We start from the raw sequence: 21,109 nt of genomic DNA on the forward strand, positions 1-21,109 counted from the left end.
AAAGAGGAGTGCTGAACATCACGAAGACCGAACCAATCAGGAGTGTAATTCATCCAAAATACGGAGCAGGAGGAGAATTCTGGACTAACCACAAAATATATGCAATTTGATCGGACTGCATGCTACAATTCCATTAGGTGTATTTTTGTAACACAACTGGAATTGCACTGAGTCTTTTTTCCAGCTGAGGATGGGAAAAGACGCTGGGCCGGAGGACAGACCCAAGTGGGACAACAAGGCTCAGTATCTGCTGACATGTATTGGCTTTGCAGTGGGAATCGGAAATGTGTGGCGATTCCCTTACCTCTGCCAAATCTACGGAGGAGGTGAGATGCTGCCCTTTTACTCACTTTACACCATCGCTCCTACTGTAAGAGTATCTGTAAGAGTCCTGTTTAATCATCCAGTGTAGAGATGCTTTAATCGGTTTGCATTTGAATTTTGTTTCAGTTTAATTAGGTATTAACGAACAAACCGGGTCAGTCCCTGAACCTGTCTGGAAATGAATAACTTTATGTATACCTGATTAACCATGGGAATCATTACATACTGTTTGTGAGGAATATATCCACCTTTGTTTGCTTCCTCATACTTACCCAGAGAGATACGCCGAGTCCTCATGCCACAGAGTTCTATAGGAGCCTGCTCTGGGTCAGGCTGTGAAAAACAGCCAGTCCAGAAAATGTGTGTGGGCTCTATCACCTTCACATATTGACTTCCCAAAAGGCTGTTTCTCAAATCTGCTGAGCGTCTGTTTAACTTTGGCTTAGTCTGTTTAATTGAGTCACGTTTTTCTATTGTTAATCTCCCCTCAGATTTGTTTGGTTTGGAGCTCGTACGGTGAAGCAGCGAGGTGACACGAGAAGTTAATAATTTTTTAAAATTTTGTAAATATAGTGGGTTTTTCTTTTTTTTAAAAAAAAAAAAAAAAAGTCAGCCCGATTCCCAGCAACCCAGTGTGTTTTCATTAGTAGAGCTTTGCACTGTAATCATAAAAATGCCTAACTGTAAGATAAATATTTACTTCATGTCTTCAGGTGCATTCCTCATCCCTTACCTGATAGCGCTGGTGTTTGAGGGCCTCCCCCTGCTCTTCCTTGAGCTGGCTGTAGGACAGAGGCTCCGGAAGGGCAGCGTGGGTGTCTGGAAGACCATCAATCCCATAATCGGTGGAGTAGGTGGGTAACCCAAAAAGTAATAGTAAATGTTTTTATGTACTCTACAGTTATACTATTCGAGTGTGTTGCTTTATTTTAACGACATATTAGTTAATCTAAGATTCTTAGTTGTTTTTCAACCCTTTAGTCAACTGTATCATATCTGATAAAGTAGAAAGTAAAATAGAATAACCAAAAAATAAATAAATGTTTCTTTTGTTGAAATTGACACCGGTCAAAGATTCCTCATTCTTAAATTTAAAAAATAAAATTAATACCTGAAAAAAATCTTTCTTATGTGCAGGCATCGGCTGTTTGATTGTATCGTTTCTGGTGGGCGTTTTCTACAACACCATTCTGGCCTGGGTGCTGTGGTACTTCTTCCACTCTTTTCAGGAACCCCTGCCGTGGAGCACCTGCCCACTAAATGAAAGCCGCATAGGTGAGACAGGAGCACACCTCGGTATTATTCTTGCTTGATAAATTTATGGCCGTACGCTGTGATTCTGCTGCTGCTCCACTGTTTGCAGATTTAATAACAAAGATAAAGTTAAGGATTATCAGTAAAGATTTATGGCTGCCTTTCAAGAGAGATTCAGTAAAAAAAAAAAAAAAATACTGCTGGACAGCTTTATGGCACAAAGGGAACATTGCACCACAACATAAAATAAAAAAGACAATGATTTTTTTTAAAGATAGGTGCAACTAAGACATGAGATGAACAAGTAAATAGCAATGATGATGCAGTGTTGGGACTGTTGACGCTCTGCTGAATTTGTAATTTTGCACACTTTTAAACAAATGAACAGTATTTTGTGGTAGTTTCATTTTAATGGAGAGACACAATACCAAACACACCAAAACATGATTTAGAGAAAATCCTTGTTGGCAATCACAGCGGTGAGACGTTTCCTGTAGTTGGTCAGCAGGTTTGCAAAATTCTCAGGAGGATTTTAGTTCACTTCTATTTAAAGAAACTCCAAATCTTTTAGGTTTCGTGGCTGCTGTTTGGCAACTCAAAGTTTCACTCCACATATTTTCTATAGGACTGAGGTCTGAAGACTAGGAAGACCACTCCATGACCTTAATGTGCTTCTTCTTTAGCCACTGTTTTGTTGCCATAGAGATCTGTTTTGGGTCATTGTCACATTGGAAGACCGATTTGTGACCAACGTTCAGTGTTGCGGCTGCGGGTTTCTCATCCAAGATGTTTCAGTACGTGGCCCATACATTGGCACCATTTACAGAAAAATAGTCCCAAAGCATAATGCTTCCAACTCCATGCTTGAGGCAATTGTAATTTTATATTTGTTCTATTTACAAATAGTCGCACCAGCAGTTATCTTCTCACCAACCTTCTTGTCGATGGTGCTTTGGCCCATTCCAGCCTTATGCTGGTCTACAAAATCTTTTGCGTATGTGTGTCCATGTAGACTATAATTTGGAGTGTAAGAAAAGCACTCCGGTAAATTACTTCTGGTACCGTGAAACCCTCAACATCACACCTGACATCGAGATCAGCGGCTCCGTGGAGTGGGGGATGGTGATCTGTCTAGCCAGCGCCTGGTGCATCGTCTACATCTGCTTCATCAAAGGCATCGACTCCGTGGGAAAGGTCAGTGTAACTACCAAAAACATTTAATATTTAATGATAGGTTGCAGAACACTGGACGCCTAACCCTGTGCTATCACGATATGTGGTTTCTATCTTACAAAACTGTTCTCCCAAGTCATTACATCTATCATTTCCCCCCAGAAAACATGTTATTTTAATGTTTTTATATATTTTCAGGCTGTGTATGTGACATCTACCTTCCCTTACCTGGTGCTGACTATTTTCCTGATCCGTGCCCTCACTCTGCCTGGAGCTACTGATGGACTGTTGTACCTCTTCACCCCTGATGTGAGTTGGAGTGAAATTTTTAATGTTTTGTCCCACAAACAGCTGATTTCCTAATCAGATGTTATGCTCGTGACAGTGGCAAACCCTGACGAACCCACGGGTGTGGTTGGACGCCGCCACGCAGATCTTCTTCTCTCTTTCTGTGGCGTTTGGAGGTCTCATATCGTTCTCCAGTTACAATGAAGAGAAGTAAGGACAGACACTTCTTAACCTCCCCCGGTGAACACGGGGTGATTAGTAAGCTCGTCTTTCTCTCGCTCTTTGTGTTGTTAGAAACAACTGCGAGAGAGACGCTGTTCTTGTGGGAGTGATAAACAGCGCAACGTCTATCTACGCCTCCATTCCGATTTTCTCCATCCTGGGGTTTAAAGCCACCACCGCCTTTAACGCCTGTAAAGACGAGTACGTAAGCATGCCTATTTTAGGTGGGGTTTTGCAACTACATCTTTGCCTGATCCTGAGTACTTACTCTTCAAATCTTATCTGCAGGAACATCCTGGCTCTGACCAATTACTTTGAGTTCTCAGACCAGAACATAACCCTGCAGAACTACGATTACTGGTATGAATATCTAAATACGACATATCCAGAGAAATTCCAGAGTCTGTCCCTGAGGGAGTGTGATCTACAAAAATTACTTAAGCAGGTACTCACTCCATCTTATAGTCATTCTTCTATCCTCGAGCCCCTCCATCCACAAACACTGGTCATTTTCAGACATTGCCATTTCAAGTATCCTCATTAGCTTCTTGTTTTTTTTATCTTCAGAGTGTTTCAGGTACTGGCCTGGCTTTTATCGTGTTCACTGAAGCGGTGATATCGATGCCGGGCTCGCAGGTATGGGCCGTACTGTTCTTTGTCATGCTCTTTAGTTTAGGTCTCTCCTCCATGTTTGGTAACATAGAGGGTGTCCTCGCGCCCCTCAATGAACTCAAACTATTGCCCAGGTGGATGCCCAAGGAACTCATATCAGGTACTTGCACATCAGCTTGTGCTTTTTAAGTTAAAAACAATTTCCTTTGAATTCCCTCTTTTAAACTTTCACCTTCTTCACTTCTGCAGCGGTCATCTGTTTGATATCCTTCTTGGTGGCGCTCCTCTTCACCTTGAGCTCAGGCAACTACTGGGTGGAGGTGTTTAATGGTTACGTGGGATCTGTACCTCTGCTCATCATTGCTTTATTTGAGATTATTGGAGTTATTTACTTCCGTGGAATGAAAACGTAACTTTTTCTCCTCTTCTTCCTGAACATAACACTGTAAACTTCACTAACAATCATAATTCCTATCCGTTTTACGTCTCCTCTGCCAGTTTCAGTGACGACATCTATATCATGACTGGGAGGAGGCCAAACATCTTTTGGAAGGCGTGCTGGATGGTGATCAGTCCTTTACTGCTCCTGGTGGTGTTTGTTGCCTATGTGATTGTCCAGGCACAGACACGTCCCACCTATCAAGCATGGAACCCAGATTATGTAAGCAGGAAAGCCAAGAATTGAAGAATGAATCTACTCATAAGTCAAGATTTTATTAGGTGCAGTTTGTTCGGTCCTCTATTTATCTTCAGAACTGCTCCAATTTTCTGTTCCATCACATCCCAAAGGTACATTACTGGATTAAGATCTTTTAATTGTGGAGACAATTTGAGTACAGTGAACTCATTGTTATGATCAATAAACCACTTTGAAATGATCTGAGCTGTGAGTCATAGCGAGTTATCCTGAAGGAAGATGCTACTAAAAATCAAACTGACTTCTGAAATGAATCCAGCAGCCAGACTTTTACCTGAGAAGCAACTATCTGTAATGTCTGTTAACAAACAAGCAAGAGTTTAAAAATGTCTATCAAAACCTACATTTTAACAAATATGTCGATTAATAAATATAGACCGGCGGGATAAAATGACAGCTCAGTCCTTTATGGGATTTTATGAGCCTGAAATATCTCTTGGTTGGTTTCGATAACCTTAAGTTAGCCCTAAAGCACTAAAACAGCAACCACTGACCAAAGTGCTGGACACAGCAATAAAAAATAGAATTTAAATAAATAAAGTAAATCAATATAAAAAATGAATTGAATTAGTCAAGCTAAGCCAATTGCCTGCTTGCTGGTTGTTGCGCTCTATTTAACCCGAAGAAAGAAAATTGGCGCATTTTACCAATTTTAAACCATATTTAATAATTAAATAAATAAATAAATGTCCTTCATTGTTTCCACCTCGATCTTTCTTTTCAGGAAAAATTCCCTGAAACTGAAGAGAAGCTTTATCCAGACTGGGTCTTTGCCATAATCATCCTCCTCTGCGTGGTGCCTGTGATTTCCATTCCTCTGGTGGCCCTCTACCAGCTGCTTCGTGGCAGATTCAGAAAGTCTTCGGTTGGGATGGAATTGAATCCCTACGACAACGACGCCTTCGTGACTGACACACAGGAACAGAAGACTCAAAGGGCTTAAGGACTGTGGAGAGTAAAAATGCTGCCATACAGCAAAAATCCAGATGTTTATCACTGCTTTTCATCAAAATTCACTAGAATTTCATACAGATTCTGATGTTTACTTGACATATGAAACATTACATTATTTCCCTTGAAAATAAAACAGGATTTATTTAACAGTGACATTCTTAATTTTCATTTTACATATTTTTACATCATATCATATATCCAATATAACATTATATCCATTACACATCTTTCTTTGACTCCAAATATACGAATCTGCACAGTTGAACATAGTAAAAATAAAAAAAATAAAAAAAGAACACAGAACCCTTCAGGTTTGTTCATTTCTGAACAACTTTAGCATTATCTAAAGAACTGAGCATATGTGATGTAACACAAAAGTAAAAAAGAAAAATCCTTTGGTGAATGGCTCACAACTTCTGTGACGCATGTCCTCACATGCTCTTTATGGAAAACTACTACAAGGTGTAAATCAAAGTCCACAAAGACACACACAGCTATGGGCTGAGACCTGCTCTATTACAGTAGCTGCATGACTTTCAATTACCGATCTTGACAGGTTGCTGTTGTTTGATTGTGTGCGCGTTTATGACTGAGGTTTAGCACTTAAGTGTTTTGCAGCACACGACTAAGTACTGTTTTTTTCCAGACATGTTTCCTGACACTCTAGATCCGAAAGATGTCATGTATTGGTTTGAGGTTTTTTTTGGTGATATATATTGTTAAAACACTTACAACTTAAGAATTAAACAAAGCAAAAGAAAAAAAAAAAAAAAAGGCTTTTAATATGTTTTTAACAAAAAAGGGGAGGGAATCTAGATTAAATAAATCCATACCTTTAATCTCCGAGTATTGTTCTGCGGTCATGTTGGAAACTGGGACTAGGAATAGTAATTTACGTCTGAATGGCCAAGAAGTCGACTGGAGTCCTGGGGTTAGCGGCCTGCCGCACCCTGGCCAGCCTCAGGTCCCCCAGACGCCGCTCCAGACTGCGCTTTCCTGTAAAAAGATAAAGATAAGAAGGTAAGACGCTTTTTATTTCCTTCTTTGGTGACAAACTGTAAAATCAAATGACAGGTGCCAATAAACTGCAGATTATACATGTAAAATGATACGTGTATATTGGCTAAATTAGGTGCACCTCTTACAAAGTCCACATTTAAAAAGAATCAGCCTTCCTGGAAAGCGACAGGAAGGGACAGCCTTTCGTAGTGAAATCGAAAAGCTTCATTTTTCCAAACTGTAGTACTTTTATTTTGTTTTTAATTATTCTTGCCTAATTAAGCATCCACACACACACACATACACACAGGCAGCGGTTATTTTATCCTGCTGTAGTCCTCAAAGGTTCACCACAGCAAACAGATCTGCATGTTTGATATGGGACTTTACACCAGATGCCCTTCTGGATGCCCCTCCTAGAAGTGCACAAACTCGTGACCCCTTCAGGTTGTCTCTTCATGTCTCCTCCTTTTGCACGTAGGGAGGAAACACAAAGAGACTCCTACTGTATGTACAGTGGGGCAAAAAAGTATTTAGTCAGCCACCGATTGTGCAAGTTCCCCCACCTAAAATGATGACAGAGGTCAGTAATTTGCACCAGAGGTACACTTCAACTGTGAGAGAAAGAATGTGAAAAAAAATCCATGAATCCACATGGTAGGATTTGTAAAGAATTTATTCGTAAATCAGGGTGGAAAATAAGTATTTGGTCAATAACAAAAATACAACTCAATACTTTGTAACATCACCTTTGTTGGCAATAACAGAGGTCAAACGTTTACTATAGGTCTTTACCATTTTTCCACACACAGTAGCTGGTATTTTGGCCCATTCCTCCATGCAGATCTTCTCGAGAGCAGTGATGTTTTGGTGGCTGTCGCCGAGCAACACGGACTTTCAACTCCCGCCACAGATTTTCTATGGGGTTGAGGTCTGGAGACTGGCTAGGCCACTCCAGGACTTTCAAATGCTTCTCACGGAGCCACTCCTTTGTTGCCCGGGCGGTGTGTTTTGGATCATTGTCATGTTGGAAGACCCAGCCTCGTTTCATCTTCAAAGTTCTCACTGATGGAAGGAGGTTTTGGCTCAAAATCTCACGATACATGGCCCCATTCATTCTGTCCTTAACACGGATCAGTCGTCCTGTCCCCTTGGCAGAAAAACAGCCCCATAGCATGATGTTTCCACCCCCATGCTTCACAGTAGGTATGGTGTTCTTGGGATGCAACTCAGTATTCTTCTTCCTCCAAACACGATGAGTTGAGTTTATACCAAAAAGTTCTACTTTGGTTTCATCTGACCACATGACATTCTCCCAATCCTCTGCTGTATCATCCATGTGCTCTCTGGCAAACTTCAGACGGGCCTGGACATGCACTGGCTTCAGCAGCGGAACACGTCTGGCACTGCGGGATTTGATTCCCTGCCGTTGTAGTGTGTTACTGATGGTGACCTTTGTTACTTTGGTCCCAGCTCTCTGCAGGTCATTCACCAGGTCCCCCCGTGTGGTTCTGGGATCTTTGCTCACCGTTCTCATGATCATTTTGACCCCACGGGATGAGATCTTGCGTGGAGCCCCAGATCGAGGGAGATTATCAGTGGTCTTGTATGTCTTCCATTTTCTGATGATTGCTCCCACAGTTGATTTTTTCACACCAAGCTGCTTGCCTATTGTAGATTCACTCTTCCCAGTCTGGTGCAGGTCTACAATACTTTTCCTGGTGTCCTTCGAAAGCTCTTTGGTCTTGGCCATGGCGGAGTTTGGAGTCTGACTGTTTGAGGCTGTGGACAGGTGTCTTTTATACAGATGATGAGTTCAAACAGGTGCCATTCATACAGGTAACGAGTGGGGGACAGAAAAGCTTCTTACAGAAGACGTTACAGGTCTGTGAGAGCCAGAGATTTTCCTTGTTTGAGGTGACCAAATACTTATTTTCCACCCTAATTTACGAATAAATTCTTTACAAATCCTACCATGTGGATTCATGGATTTTTTTTTTCACATTCTGTCTCTCACAGTTGAAGTGTACCTCTGGTGCAAATTACTGACCTCTGTCATCATTTTAAGTGGGGGAACTTGCACAATCGGTGGCTGACTAAATACTTTTTTGCCCCACTGTACGTGCACTTATTTGGATGTTATTTGTGACTCTGCAGCAAATTATTTTTGATATCCAAATACAACTTAATATGTAGAGCAGAACAAGAGTCTGCAACTGACAAAAGTGTCAGTGGTGTTGGGGATCGTCAAAATTGCTGGGCTCATGAAAAAAAAGAAATGTACAGCCAGATTTTATCCACAATGAAAGATCATCTGGAAAGCATCCAATTGGCTTCAGCCTCATTTTTCAGCAACAAAATGATCCGAGACAGACTGCTAATGCAGTAAAAGCAATGGATAGAAAAAACACACAGTGCAGCACTATCAGTTTTGGATTGGCCTCCCCAGAGCCCAGACCTCAAAGAGAAACAGCCAAGATCCAAAGAAGAGCTGTGAATGTGCTTCAAGAAGCCTGGAGACTATTCCTGAAGCCTCCTTAAAGAAATTACAAGAAAACGTAAAAGAAAAAGGTAATCATACCAAATTCCAACTGTTTTAAAATTGCACTTTGTTTTGTCTTGTATTTCCATGTATTTTTGCACACGTTTTAATTCATCACTGTGCCCATTTTCCATTTTAACAACAAAATCTAAAGGAAAACCGAGATGCTCAGACTTCTGCAGAGTACTTTGCGTAACATTTTAATTGCATTTTTTGGAAGAAGAATCTGAACATCACTTTTGAGACTACATACGTTTGTGCAGGTGTGCGAGCAGATCTTTATAGAGAAGACGGTGTTGTGACAGCACCAGCAAGAAGCACAGACAGAAAAGCAGCTCCACTGCTTCGTACTGCACAATCCCCGTCTGGGCCTTATCACCTAAAATCTGTCCTAGAGAGGCAAAGAGAGAAGAAATTAAGTCATTAATGTGTTTGCTCAGGTGGCTGAAGGAAAATGGGTTGAATTTTACATCACAGCTCAGTAACACTGCAGCAATTGTGGGTTACAATCCAGTACTATCCAGTGAATAGTTTAGCTTATCCTATAATAACACATGTTAATGAAATTAACATAGCGTTTACTCACTTTAGTAATACTATAGCAACCTGCTAAAATAAATGGTTATATCAATGCAGTACGTATGCTGACAACAACAGGATACTAAAGGCTCATATCGTGATATTACAGGATACCATCAGCCTAATATCCTCAAAATCACATTGAAACTGTTTAAACTATCATCCCCAGCAATTTGTGCGCTGTAAATAATGTTTATATTTATTTAAACATTCAAAAGTCTTAGGGTTAATTAAGCGCACACAACACTGCTGCAAACTAGGAATTTACTATGTGGTTTAGTCTAATGTTTAACTTTCCAGGCTGAACGAGGTTATAAATCTCCTGATTCTCCTAAACGGACCATGAATACACAGAATGAACTATAATGGAAAACAAACGCAAATTATTACCATACATCCTGAACACATGCCAAAATAACTGACAGAAGTAGAAGTAGAAGAACTTCTACTTCTAGAACATCAGAAAATATCTGGCTGTGCAAAAGTCTTGAGCCACCCTTCATATTTTTCTTAGCTGGACATTTTAAGCGGTCTTGAGCAGCAGTTCTCCGGGCTTTATGAAGATCTTTTAAAGTTTTTCTTTGGACATCATCTGCTTTTTCACTCATTTTCACTTCAGTCCTGACCATTTTCACAGGACTGTTTCTTTGTTAAGCCACTTGACACTGGCCTGAATCGTTCAACATAAAAAGGGCAGCTAACCCAAATGCCAAATTTTAATAAGAACTCAACTGTAAATTACCGGAAACAGGTTTTCCAGAGTGATTAATCCAAATTTGCAATTTGCTGTTCAAGTTATTGAAGCATTGTGGGAGCACCTTGATAGAAAGTATACTTCTGTTACTGGAATTCCCACTGCCTGACCCGACGAAGCCTCGAACCATGTTAACCATTTGCCACACAGTCACCCTGACGCCACTATATTCCTCGCTCCTTTAAACTGTTTGCACAAGAATAATTAGCACCCCTGCGGAGTGTGGTCTCCGCAGGGGTGCTAATAAAAAAAAATAAAGTATGCATTAAATACAATAACATCTATATAATTTAAAAATAAACGACATTAAACTAGCACGCAGTGATTAAGAAGATGTAGATAACTGAAAATGAAAAAGGATAAAATATAACAGCTCTGAAAGCGTCCAACTCACAAGTATGTGGGACTCATTAACTCACAGGAGCACATTAACTTGGCTCTGCTGTTATTTGCCAACATCCAGTTTGGAGAGGAGTAAGTTTAACTGCTGTAACTGATCCTGAGTCTGCCGTTTCATGTAATATAATACTTTTTTGTATTCTCTCCTGTTTTCATCTGCTCGTTTAACTGGGAGCACTGACATCTCAGGGTGTTAGCGACACAATTATCACACTCTCACTGAGCTTTCACAAGCGACATCACTCGAAAAGGGCGCCCTCTGCTGGCCACGAGCCTGATGCCACTTCTGTTTGCTGTTCGGCTTAAACAAATCTATAGTATGGTAAACGGGACACCACAGCAGTACTCTGAGTGCATCTCTACCTCTAAAATCCAGCTTGTGTGGCTGCTATCTTAAGTAAATATTAAATCTATAAGGAAAATGAGAGGGAAGCATCCCTGTCACCAAAATGGATCAAAAGTTCCCAGACTGAAGAGCAACCGAGTAAAACTTGAGGAGCAAAAAAGGCACAAAGTAAAATGTGCTAAGGTCCAAAACATTAAGCACATCATAGCAGTGCTGGATTTTTTGCCCTGGTTGTCAGTCTTCTTATACCAGAGCATCTTGTTTTTTTTTCCAACTACCCACATTACTCTTTAAAACTGCAGGATCTTACTTCACAATACAACTTGCAGAGATGCTATTACTTGATTTGAACGTGTTTATATCAAACTACTGCCCACTATTACCAATCAGTAATAAAGTGCTGCTGTGAAATGCAAAAGTTGCCTTTGTTGCTGCGTCTGATGAGCTTGTTGCAGTACTGGGCCATCTCCCATATCAGCTGCAGAAAGAAGACGGGGTTCTTGGAAACGGTCTGACCAAAGGGCAAACTTTGGGCACAGACGTGAAATCTGAAGAGGAAAAAAAAAAACAAAGAAAAACAGGAAGACACACAAAAACTGTAAATGAGGACAGGTTCAGTTAGACATTTACATTTAGAGATAAACAACGGGACAATTCTTTTTTTTTTTCTTTTTTTTTTGCCTGTCCCGTTTGGCTCTTTTGCCATCAGAATTATTGTCTAAAGGCGAGGAAAGATGCCCAACGGATTTACTTTACCAAATTGACCATCCCAGCCTTGCCGTAATGGTCCATTTGATTCACCTTTTATTGTTTATTTTATTTTCACTTGCTGAATACGGGACAGACTTGACTGGGGGAAAGAAGGGAGAAAGAAAGAAGGAAAGAGAAACAGCTGAGAAGAGGGACGGGGGAGAAGGGCAAAAGACAAAAACCAACAGAATGAGCAGAGAAAAAAAATGCATATATAGATCACCTGGATCACCTGTTGAGAAAGAAAAAAGAAAACAAGCAGAAGAGAACAAGAGTAATAGAATAAACAACATCACAATGATGTATGGGAATATGACAGTAAATACTAAATATTAAACATTATTGTGCAGCACGTAAGATCGACAGCACACAGTGTGCTTTGAGGTAGGAGCCAAAAAGGGTGTAGTTTGTGGGTGTGATCACCCGTGTGTTCACCTGTGAGCATGGACGCGCTTGTTTTTTTTAAAAGGTTCCTTCATGTAATGATCTGCTAGAGGGTGTGGGGGGAGCCACGGGACAATTATTTCTAAACTCGGTGCAGGTACTGATTAATATAACCCAGATTTTTACCCAACTGGAAGCGATTCATGTTGAAGGTTCCCAGTTTGTGTTTATTATCCATGTATTTTGATGTTACAGGTGGGTAAATGCACCAATCTGACACTGACAACAGTACCTGTACGCATGCAGCAGCACCATCTTGTACATGTTCTTGTAGACCACTTCAAGAGAATTAGTCTGAGGAGAAAAATTTATAGATTAATGTAACGGAAAGCAAGTAGTTTACTAACATACTGATACAAGATTTCTTCATTGATTGCTCAGGTTGGATTTTCCTGTTAGTCAAAACAGAAAGCAGCTCCAAACCCTGCTGCTCCCTCTGCCATGCTTTACAGCTGGGAATTGAGTTTTGATTGCTTTATGGTCACTTTGGTTTTTCCTCAAAAGTAAAATCGTATAAAAAGATGGACATCGCCTCAGTGATATCGCACATTGGTTTTAGGCTGTGCATTTTGAAGGCCCAGTATTAGAGCTTTGACCAGTGCTGTCCTGTTCTGAGCCAAGTGTGACCAAATTTGAGTAAGAGGGAAGAAAAAAAACAAAACAAAAACAAAAACCCCCACAAAAAAACAAAACAAAACATGGCAGCACAGCTTAGCTTGACAAAATTGCATTCGAACAAACCACAAGTCTTCTGGAACAATGTGCTTTAGACAGATGAGACCAAACTGGAGATTATTTTGAAAAGAAATAATCTCCGATTTGTTTGATAAAAACAGCACATCAGCACAAACACCTCATGCCAACGGTCAAACACGGTGGTGGAGGGGTGATGATTTGGGCTTTTTTTTGCAGCCACAGGTCCCGGGTACCTTGCAGTCATTGGCTGTATCCCAATTCAGGGTCTGCAGCCTTAAAGGCCGCATTTTAAGGCCGATTATGTCACAGCGACGCGACAAAGGCTGTCCCAAAATGCAGCCCTCAAATGCGTCCTTCATTTCCCTGAATTTTAAGGATGTGGCGGTGTAGACTTCGTGGCCCAACATATGCCCTTCTGGATAGCGCGGCGGTGGGTGTGGATAATTTTGCCGAAAAAAAAAACGGCGGATGACGGGCTATATTCAGTACTTAAACTATAAGTAAGTACTGAATATTATGTCACTTATTTATGTGCAAATGTTTAATAACGAAGAACATTTAAACATTACTGTTGGCCACATGTCGGCAAAGTTATGTGACATTAGTGACGTTTGTACTAACTTGGTTTTAAAGCCTTTACTTTAAAATATACGCCGTTCAATAGCTGAGCTTAATCTTACAGAGAATGATCAAAGCTCTTGTAGAAACAAACAAACAAAACAAAAGATTTTCTCCTTCATTTCTGTCAAACAAAGCTTTATGAAACGTTTCCAGCTGTTAGTACCATGGTTGCTAGGCAACCTGGGCAGTGCGACGGAGGCTAGACCGTCCCATTTCACAAGCCTCGCACTTCCGGCCTTAGCGGTCTTTAAGTACGTGGCCCTTGTGGACCGTTAAGGCTGCGTACTTTTAGGCTGCAGACCCTGAATTGGGATACAGCCATTGAGACGATAAACTCCCGTGTATTACAAAGTACGCTAGGATCAAATGTGAGGGCATCTGCCTGAAAGCCAAAGCTTGGCTGAAACTGAGCCATGAAACAAGACAATGATCTCCAGGATGCCAGCTAATGTGCAACAGAATGGTCCAGTCGAACATCCAAGTCTTGAGAAAAAAAAAAAAAAAAAGCTTTCTACCCTTTCATATCTGTGCAACACTTCTTCTGACATCCTGCAAAGTTGCCAGATCAATAAGATTGCTCTCACCAGCTAATCTTTCTTTCCAGTAGCCGACTTCGTGAGCAACCAGGCTTTTATTTTCAGTCAAAGCTGTACTACTCAAACTCTGAATATCATGTCATTAGTTTGAACACCTAAACCTGGCAGTATTACAACCTGTCAAATGTATCTAATAAGTACATGAAAAGTTCAACTAATTCTTTGCCATTAGTATAATTATATTGCATTTGTAGAAATTACTTTTTTAAAATCACCAGTCGGTCATTTTATTGGATATTTAAGGACTCATTTACCTTGATTGGTATCTTTCTAGCTTGTACTTTAACTTTTGACACAGACATTGGACATAGCATGCTGGTGATGCTTCAGTGTCTGTATAACATTAACATATACATTTTGTAGAAAGAATATATAGTTTAAAAATAGCTGATCAAAATATCTTAAGAAAGATGAGAAATGAGTCCAAGTTTCTCTTAACAGCATGTTTTGATCTGTGTACTCAGCTTTTGCCAAACTGCACCTTCCCATAATCGTCCACAATCATCAGATCTAAAAAAAAATGTGTCAATGTTTAACGGTTACGGCATTCTGAAACTTCTTAAAAATATTTTTGTTCCTGACCTTCAAGTCAAAGAACAGGGCATGACACTTGAGCCTGAGGATAGCCATTAGCTTCCTTTTCATCTGCTGTCCTGCAGAGTGGGATGAACCCAGAGTAAGGCTGTAGCGCAGAGACAGTCCAGCATAGCTGTGAAACAAGAAAAAAAGCAAGAAAATTTAAAAACAACAAAACATTCAGAACTACAGAGAGATTTTTGTTTGACCAGAGGATCATTCATCTATGCCAGAATTGGCTCACGTTTATGAGTAGGAACAAAGTTCAGCCATAAACTATAAAGCCTTGACAACAGGCCCAAGGAGACACCACAATATAACACAATAACTGTGCAGTATAATTACAGCTGGAATGGACCTTTCACCTGGAATAGTCTTTATAGACGTCCAGTGTGTGGGTGTCCAGCAGCAGTCCACACCAGGGGAAGAGGCAGTGAGGGGGCAGCATGCGAATGTCGGGACAGGAAGCCGCGCTTCCCGATACCTGAAAGTTCAAAACCACCTTCTGCGGGTTGACCACCAGACCATACTGTGGCACTCCGGCCAGCAAGATCCTACACACAAAGAGCAAGCGGCATTATAAATGCACTAAAATAAGCAGCTTTGCATGATTTGCAGTTTGAAAAATAAATAAATACATGTAAAAACTCTCTATTTCTCTTATACTGAGACTTTGTGCAGCTCACCAGGTCATCCACTGTCTCAAGCAAGCTGTTCAGAATAACTATATATGTGGATGCATTTATTTGGGGTTCTACAGAAAACTGCAAATCCCATTCCAGTCCCCTACTCCAAAATATATTGTGCAGTAACACAGAATATTTAAAACTGAACTGAAAGTAATACTTCAGAAAAGCTTGTGCTTCATGTTGGTCTGGTGTAATTAGAAGGAAGTCATCCACCAGTCTCATCAAACACCTGCAGGACACAAGGAGAGCAAAATAACAGCCACAGTGGACCAAATCAAGAGCTACAGCAGAGAAAGAGTGCCCTCTTCTGCCCATGATGGGTAATATGTATACAAGCTGGAGCTGACTGAAATACAGCGAGGTCTAATGTACCCTTTGTGTCCTGGAATATCTTTAAACAGGAGATTCTCCATGTGGCCGTAGCAAAGGCAGCAGAGCAAACTAGATACAACCGATCCCTGAGGAATCCCCCGGAATTGACGGTACGTCCTGAAACATAAAGGGACAAAATAGACGTAACTGCCTTGATGACATCAAAATGTTTTAGAAAACGGTGTTCGAGAATCTTACTTTTTCCCATACTGAACAACACTCCCAGTTAGCATTTGGGTAAAGAACTGCAATGCCTCTCTGCCATGAAGATCTGAGCAAAAGTGCTGTAGCAAGGAAAAGTAATGCATTCAGGACTTAAGCACACAATTTGCCCAGCCACAGCAAACCACACGACGAAGCCAGAGTTACCTGTTCAACCAGGATGGCGTGATGAACTTTGCCTTTTCTCTGCAATGACGTCGAAAAGCCCTTCATGTTGGTGGATCCTATGTTATCCTCCAGGAAATCTGCCTGTGTTAACCAAAACAAAAAAAGACCGACTTTCACTCATAAATAATGTTTATATATGGTGGTTTTCACAGATTCTTCTTCTTAAATTGAGTTGAACTTAGTTTGATGGCCATGTCTGCCAAAGGGTTCAGCGACGTGTTTGTTGACCTGTGCACTTAGATCAGGGTCTGGCACACATTAATTTCCATCGGTTAAAATTAATTGCCCACTGCTGATCTAGATGGTTGTGCTGGGTTATTTGTTGGTCATAATGTCAGTATAGCTGGAGTGACTTGGTTTAACCAGACATCTAACTATATTTATGATAGGGAACAGGCATACATACACTAACTCCTCCTAGATGCACGGATCAATCTGGATGAAACTCATTATATAAACTGGGTAAGGTCGCAGGATTATCAACATCTGCATCGCTTATAACACTCTAATCCTTACAAATTACATATAATATGTCTAGTAGCTGAACTACAGCAACATTAAATGTATGCTGCAGGCATGTTGTTGTTCATAAATACATTTTGTTAAATAATTTTAGTACAGTGGCACTTTGAGAGTCACTGGAATGTGTTGTCAAGCATAACTGTGCCTGTGTTCATCTGACGGTGACACTGACAGTAAGTTACAGTGTCTAATAATCAGTCCGACTGACTAGTTTATATAATGAATATGTAGTTTGCACAGAAGAAGAAAAATATGGGGTTTTTTATTGATTTGATTGGTGCTTATGAGCAGCCCTTTTTGCAGTCGCACTGTATGTAGTGATATAATAAAAATAAAGAATAACATGTAAATTAAAATGTATGCGTTTTAATCCAACAAATGCACCAGGCTAGCAGGTATAACACTAGTTTAAGTAATGTGATGTTAACTAATATTACCATAAATGTCATTTTTGGGCTAATTAATACTATGTATGCTCTCAGATAAGCATTTTTGCAGATCTGATGGCTACCTGTCTGACAAAGGCCTTTTTCAGGCCTTCGTGTGAGTCTGCCCAGATCTTGGCATAGCGGCGGATGGTAAAGAGTTCATCGTGGACAGGTGACAGGGCTTGGCCAATCACCTCTATGAGTTTGTCATGCGGCAAACTCTCATAGGCTCCACTCACGTCCATCTTAAACAAAGAGGAAAAAGCTCAATTATACATTACCTATACAATATGTCCATATTAGTGTGCTGAAATTTACAGCTGTATTATCCTTAAAATAAATTGAAAGTTCTCTGCCAAACTATTAAATGTAACAACTCACCTTAACAAAATAGAGGGGTTGTGGTTTTTCTTTCTGCGCTGGTGCCAAAGAGCACAAAACTTTGTGGATGTCAGTCATCCCCCACACTGTGGATCCCAGTAGTGATGGAGTGGCACGCACACAGGCCCGCAGCATATCCAGCAAGTCCCTGACACGACCTCGGTAGAGCTGTAGGGAGGACCAAAGAAAAGTTGAAAAACCAGCCCATGGACACAGGATGTAATAACAGACAAGTCTGAGGTAACTGTTGGTGCGTACCCTTGTTTTGGCATCTGCTCCTATGACTCGTGTGATGGGCCTCATGCCATCAGTCTTGGGAATGAAGCGAAGGCGGGAGATGACGGTGCCTTTGGGCAGGGATGCCACCTGAGCTGGAGTCAGCTCCTCCATCTGGCCTTTGGAAAGGTGACCTCTACATGAAAAGAAAATTTTGTTCCTTTTTTTTGGACGTATGCCTCATGTCTGTATGTATGCTGGCTACTGTAGTAATGTTGTGTGAGTGTACCTGAAGGCCAAGTCCTGCAGTTTGGTCCAGACTTCCTGCCTGTAGAACCTGATGGCGTTCTTCTGCCCAATACTCTCTGTTGCATAGAAACAGGCTCTCACAAGGCCTGTAACATATCCATCCAGAAGCCAAGCCAAGAACTGACCCAGGACCTGTGTCCGATACGCAAGCTCGCTGGGTGGAAAACGGCCTGCAGATGAGTTACATTGGTTAGGTCGGGCATGAAACACGAAGCCATGAAAAAAAAAAAGAAAAGAAAAAAAAGACCATTGGTGCTAACCTCACCTGTTTTACTCCTCTTCAACCAATCACAGTCATTCACCTTTATCTTCCACATCAGTTCAGCCAGTGAGAGCCTCTCAAACTTGCCACTTTGCAAGAAAGTCCTGACCCTGGCAAAGAAATGCAGCCGGTTTTGATCAGAGCCCCACAGTTCTTGTGGGATCACAGAAGAGAGGCATTCCCGGACAAACAGGTAAACCCTGTGCGGTGCACAGTGCTGAGGTAAGAGTGAGTTTAGTTCTCCCTGTCCTGCATTGCTCTCCTCCATTGATGGACATAACCTCTGTAGTATTCTGGTGTAGGGACATCTCCTGTGTTGTTGTAAGAGCTGCCTAAACAAGGGGACCAAGCCAAAGAACCGCTGGGGGAGTTTTTTAGGCTTCCTCTCTACTCCATTCAAATGCGCTAGTCCCTCGAAGAAGACTATTCTTACCAGATCTTGTCCTTGAAGCCTTCTGGATCCATGAGCAGTCTTCTTCCTCCTGTTAAGAAGAAAGCCACGCATGCCCCTGCCCCCATACAGGAATCCCAGGGTACGGATAAAACATTGCGAGGGTGGTAGAGGGGGGAAAATCCCTGTTCTCCAACTAGGACCACCCTCCAAGGGAAGTACAAATGTTGGCATTTCAACAGGCTGTTTGAAAGCTGTAGGTGGTGCTGATTCCACAGCCACGGCCTGTCCTTCCTTTTCAGAGCCAACTTGTTGGATCGCCTGTTGATGTTCTACAGATGCTACTCGCCTCCTCTTTCTTGAACAAACTGCCACCTCCTCCTCTTCTCCAGTTTCCCGTTTTCTTTTCCCTTTTGTCCCTCCTTTATTCTTTCTTTTCGTCTTCTTGCTTGCAGGAGTCACAACTGTGCGTTTCTGTTTCAAACTCACTGACCCTCGACAGCTCTCAGTCTTGGTACGATTATGTTTCCTGACTCGCGGCTGGAGAAAAAACCCACAAGAGGCCGTGGTCATGGACACCCTGTCATAGACTGGAGGGCCGCACACCTGGAAAGCACACGAAGGAGGAACTGCCACAAACACAGAGCAGCTCTCCAAGAGATACTGCGTGATGTCTGTGCCCAGACGCGTTATGACTTTTTTCCACAGGTCACTGCCGTGGATGTAGGCAGCACTCTGTGTTACATCGCCTTGGAATTTGAGGAAATCTGCATCCCGATCCTCCTGAGCCAGCGTCTGAAAGTTATACCCATGTGCCAAGACATTCCTTTTTCTTTTTCTTTTTAGAGTGTTGAGAACAAACGCCAGTAGTTCAGGCAGACTGCAGATCTGTGGAAAGTATGAATACATAAGAAGAGGCCATCTGCCATTAAGCTGTTAAATCTTGACAAAGGCAAACTCTTTGCTATATTAGCCCAGAGACAAAACAATAATCTGAGTTCTTTATTCTTCTATGTGATTAAAATGACTTCAAAGTTACAGCTTGCCCTACTAACTAAAACCAGAGCCATTAAATCAAAGAGTCATGGCACTCGAAAGATCCTGAAATGAAATATCCCACGTATAACTTAGCACAGTGAAAACCCTTTCAGAGTATTATTCTGGGGCCCGCCCCGTGTCCTAGTGTAGAGCCGGATGAATATATCGGGCGATATTAACCATCTGTCATTATAACTGGATACATTTAAACATGTCTAATAAAGGAGAAAAGGGGGGGGGTGCCCCAAAAGAAAAAAAGAGGACCTCGCTGAAGCTGAAATATCCTCCAGCAGCGCACATTTTACTCCCAGCTTAGTTTCAATGAGAAAAAAATATATAGGAGTGTAACATGGTTTCCTGGCTTTAACATTATAACAGCATGGCAGGCAGAGTTAGCTACACCGCTTCAAACGTCCACAGAGGAGTGCGTGTCAACTCCTCAGGGCTAACCTGGGAAATGTACATGTATACTTTTCAATAGGGCGAAACGTTACCTGTTTGCAGCTCGCTACCTTCTGTAGCTCCTTGTCAAAGCACACAAAAACACTCCTAACGAACGATTTGAAACGGTTTGTATCTGTCTGCTCAATGAGAGCTGCTTTCTGTCCCTCTCTGAACACGATGCTATCCGAAAACTCCTCCAGTGTCTGCGTGTGCCGGTACAATAACCGAAGGATATCCAGCACACCGGACATATCAGTCGCAGACATACCGACTGTGTTCGGAGCACTTGGACAGAGGTTAGCTACTTTACACCGGGATTTAGCTATGTTTCACGTTTTAAGGGCCCGCGTCATGCTTAGCCTATGGGAAAGCTGTTTATTGGAGCTGGCCAATCAAAAGTTCTCATACTAAAGGGGGGAATTTACTGTTGACCAATGACAAACAGGTAAAGGCTTGTTGTCTTTTGGCACGAGTGTAGTGGAAAAAGTGACAGTATCACGTGCTATGAGAACTGCTCACCAGAGATCATTCATTCTGTCACCAGCATTATATGGGCACCACAGGCGGTTAAAGCGACTTTTGTTTATGACCTTAAAATTACATTTTAATTATAAAAAAAAAACGCAAACGAAGCCTTCAGAAGAACAACAACGATAAAGTTTTCTACCTGGTGTGCCTCTGCCAAAGTCCACAGAAATGCCAAGAAACACGATAAGCACACGGGTGGTGTTTACCTTCATAATGTCCAGTTTGTAACAGTATATTTTAGTAAGGATAACAATACATTAGTTTTCTCAGTATTCGTGTCTGGTGTGCGTGCTTTGACGTAAAAATAGTGTCA

At 41.4% G+C, this 21,109-nt stretch overlaps 2 protein-coding genes across 3 annotated transcripts; one reads left to right on the top strand and one right to left on the bottom strand.

Moving 5' to 3' along the window:
* The first annotated feature begins 174 nt into the window (after positions 1–174).
* slc6a18 (solute carrier family 6 member 18) lies at positions 175–5,693 on the top strand. Its single transcript, XM_040021123.1, has 12 exons — positions 175–326; positions 1,038–1,178; positions 1,462–1,599; positions 2,591–2,772; positions 2,950–3,060; positions 3,137–3,249; positions 3,334–3,462; positions 3,550–3,706; positions 3,829–4,033; positions 4,123–4,282; positions 4,372–4,534; positions 5,295–5,693. Exons 1-12 carry the CDS (start codon positions 191–193, stop codon positions 5,511–5,513), a joined length of 1,854 nt encoding a protein of 617 aa, XP_039877057.1. The 5' UTR covers positions 175–190; the 3' UTR covers positions 5,514–5,693.
* tert (telomerase reverse transcriptase) lies at positions 4,486–21,104 on the bottom strand. 2 transcript variants are annotated; one of them, XM_040021120.1, is made up of 17 exons: positions 21,003–21,104; positions 18,399–19,674; positions 18,114–18,303; positions 17,867–18,020; positions 17,609–17,776; positions 17,311–17,472; positions 16,257–16,358; positions 16,086–16,171; positions 15,888–16,004; positions 15,673–15,744; positions 15,192–15,380; positions 14,833–14,959; positions 12,570–12,631; positions 11,567–11,691; positions 9,319–9,456; positions 6,358–6,520; positions 4,486–5,534 (listed from the first exon to the last, which is right to left on the bottom strand). In XM_040021120.1, the coding sequence occupies exons 1-16, from the start codon at positions 21,006–21,008 to the stop codon at positions 6,417–6,419; spliced, it is 3,078 nt and encodes a 1,025-aa protein (XP_039877054.1). In that variant the 5' UTR covers positions 21,009–21,104; the 3' UTR covers positions 4,486–5,534; positions 6,358–6,416. The 2 variants fall into 2 exon arrangements, with proteins under 2 accessions (XP_039877054.1, XP_039877053.1); XM_040021119.1 differs by lacking the exon at positions 21,003–21,104 and adding an exon at positions 20,319–20,699.
* Between the last annotated feature and the right edge of the window lie 5 nt (positions 21,105–21,109).

Source organism: Simochromis diagramma, unplaced genomic scaffold (assembly GCF_900408965.1).
Source record: "Simochromis diagramma unplaced genomic scaffold, fSimDia1.1 OVJJ01000753.1, whole genome shotgun sequence".
In the NCBI taxonomy this organism is placed as follows: domain Eukaryota; kingdom Metazoa; phylum Chordata; class Actinopteri; order Cichliformes; family Cichlidae; genus Simochromis; species Simochromis diagramma.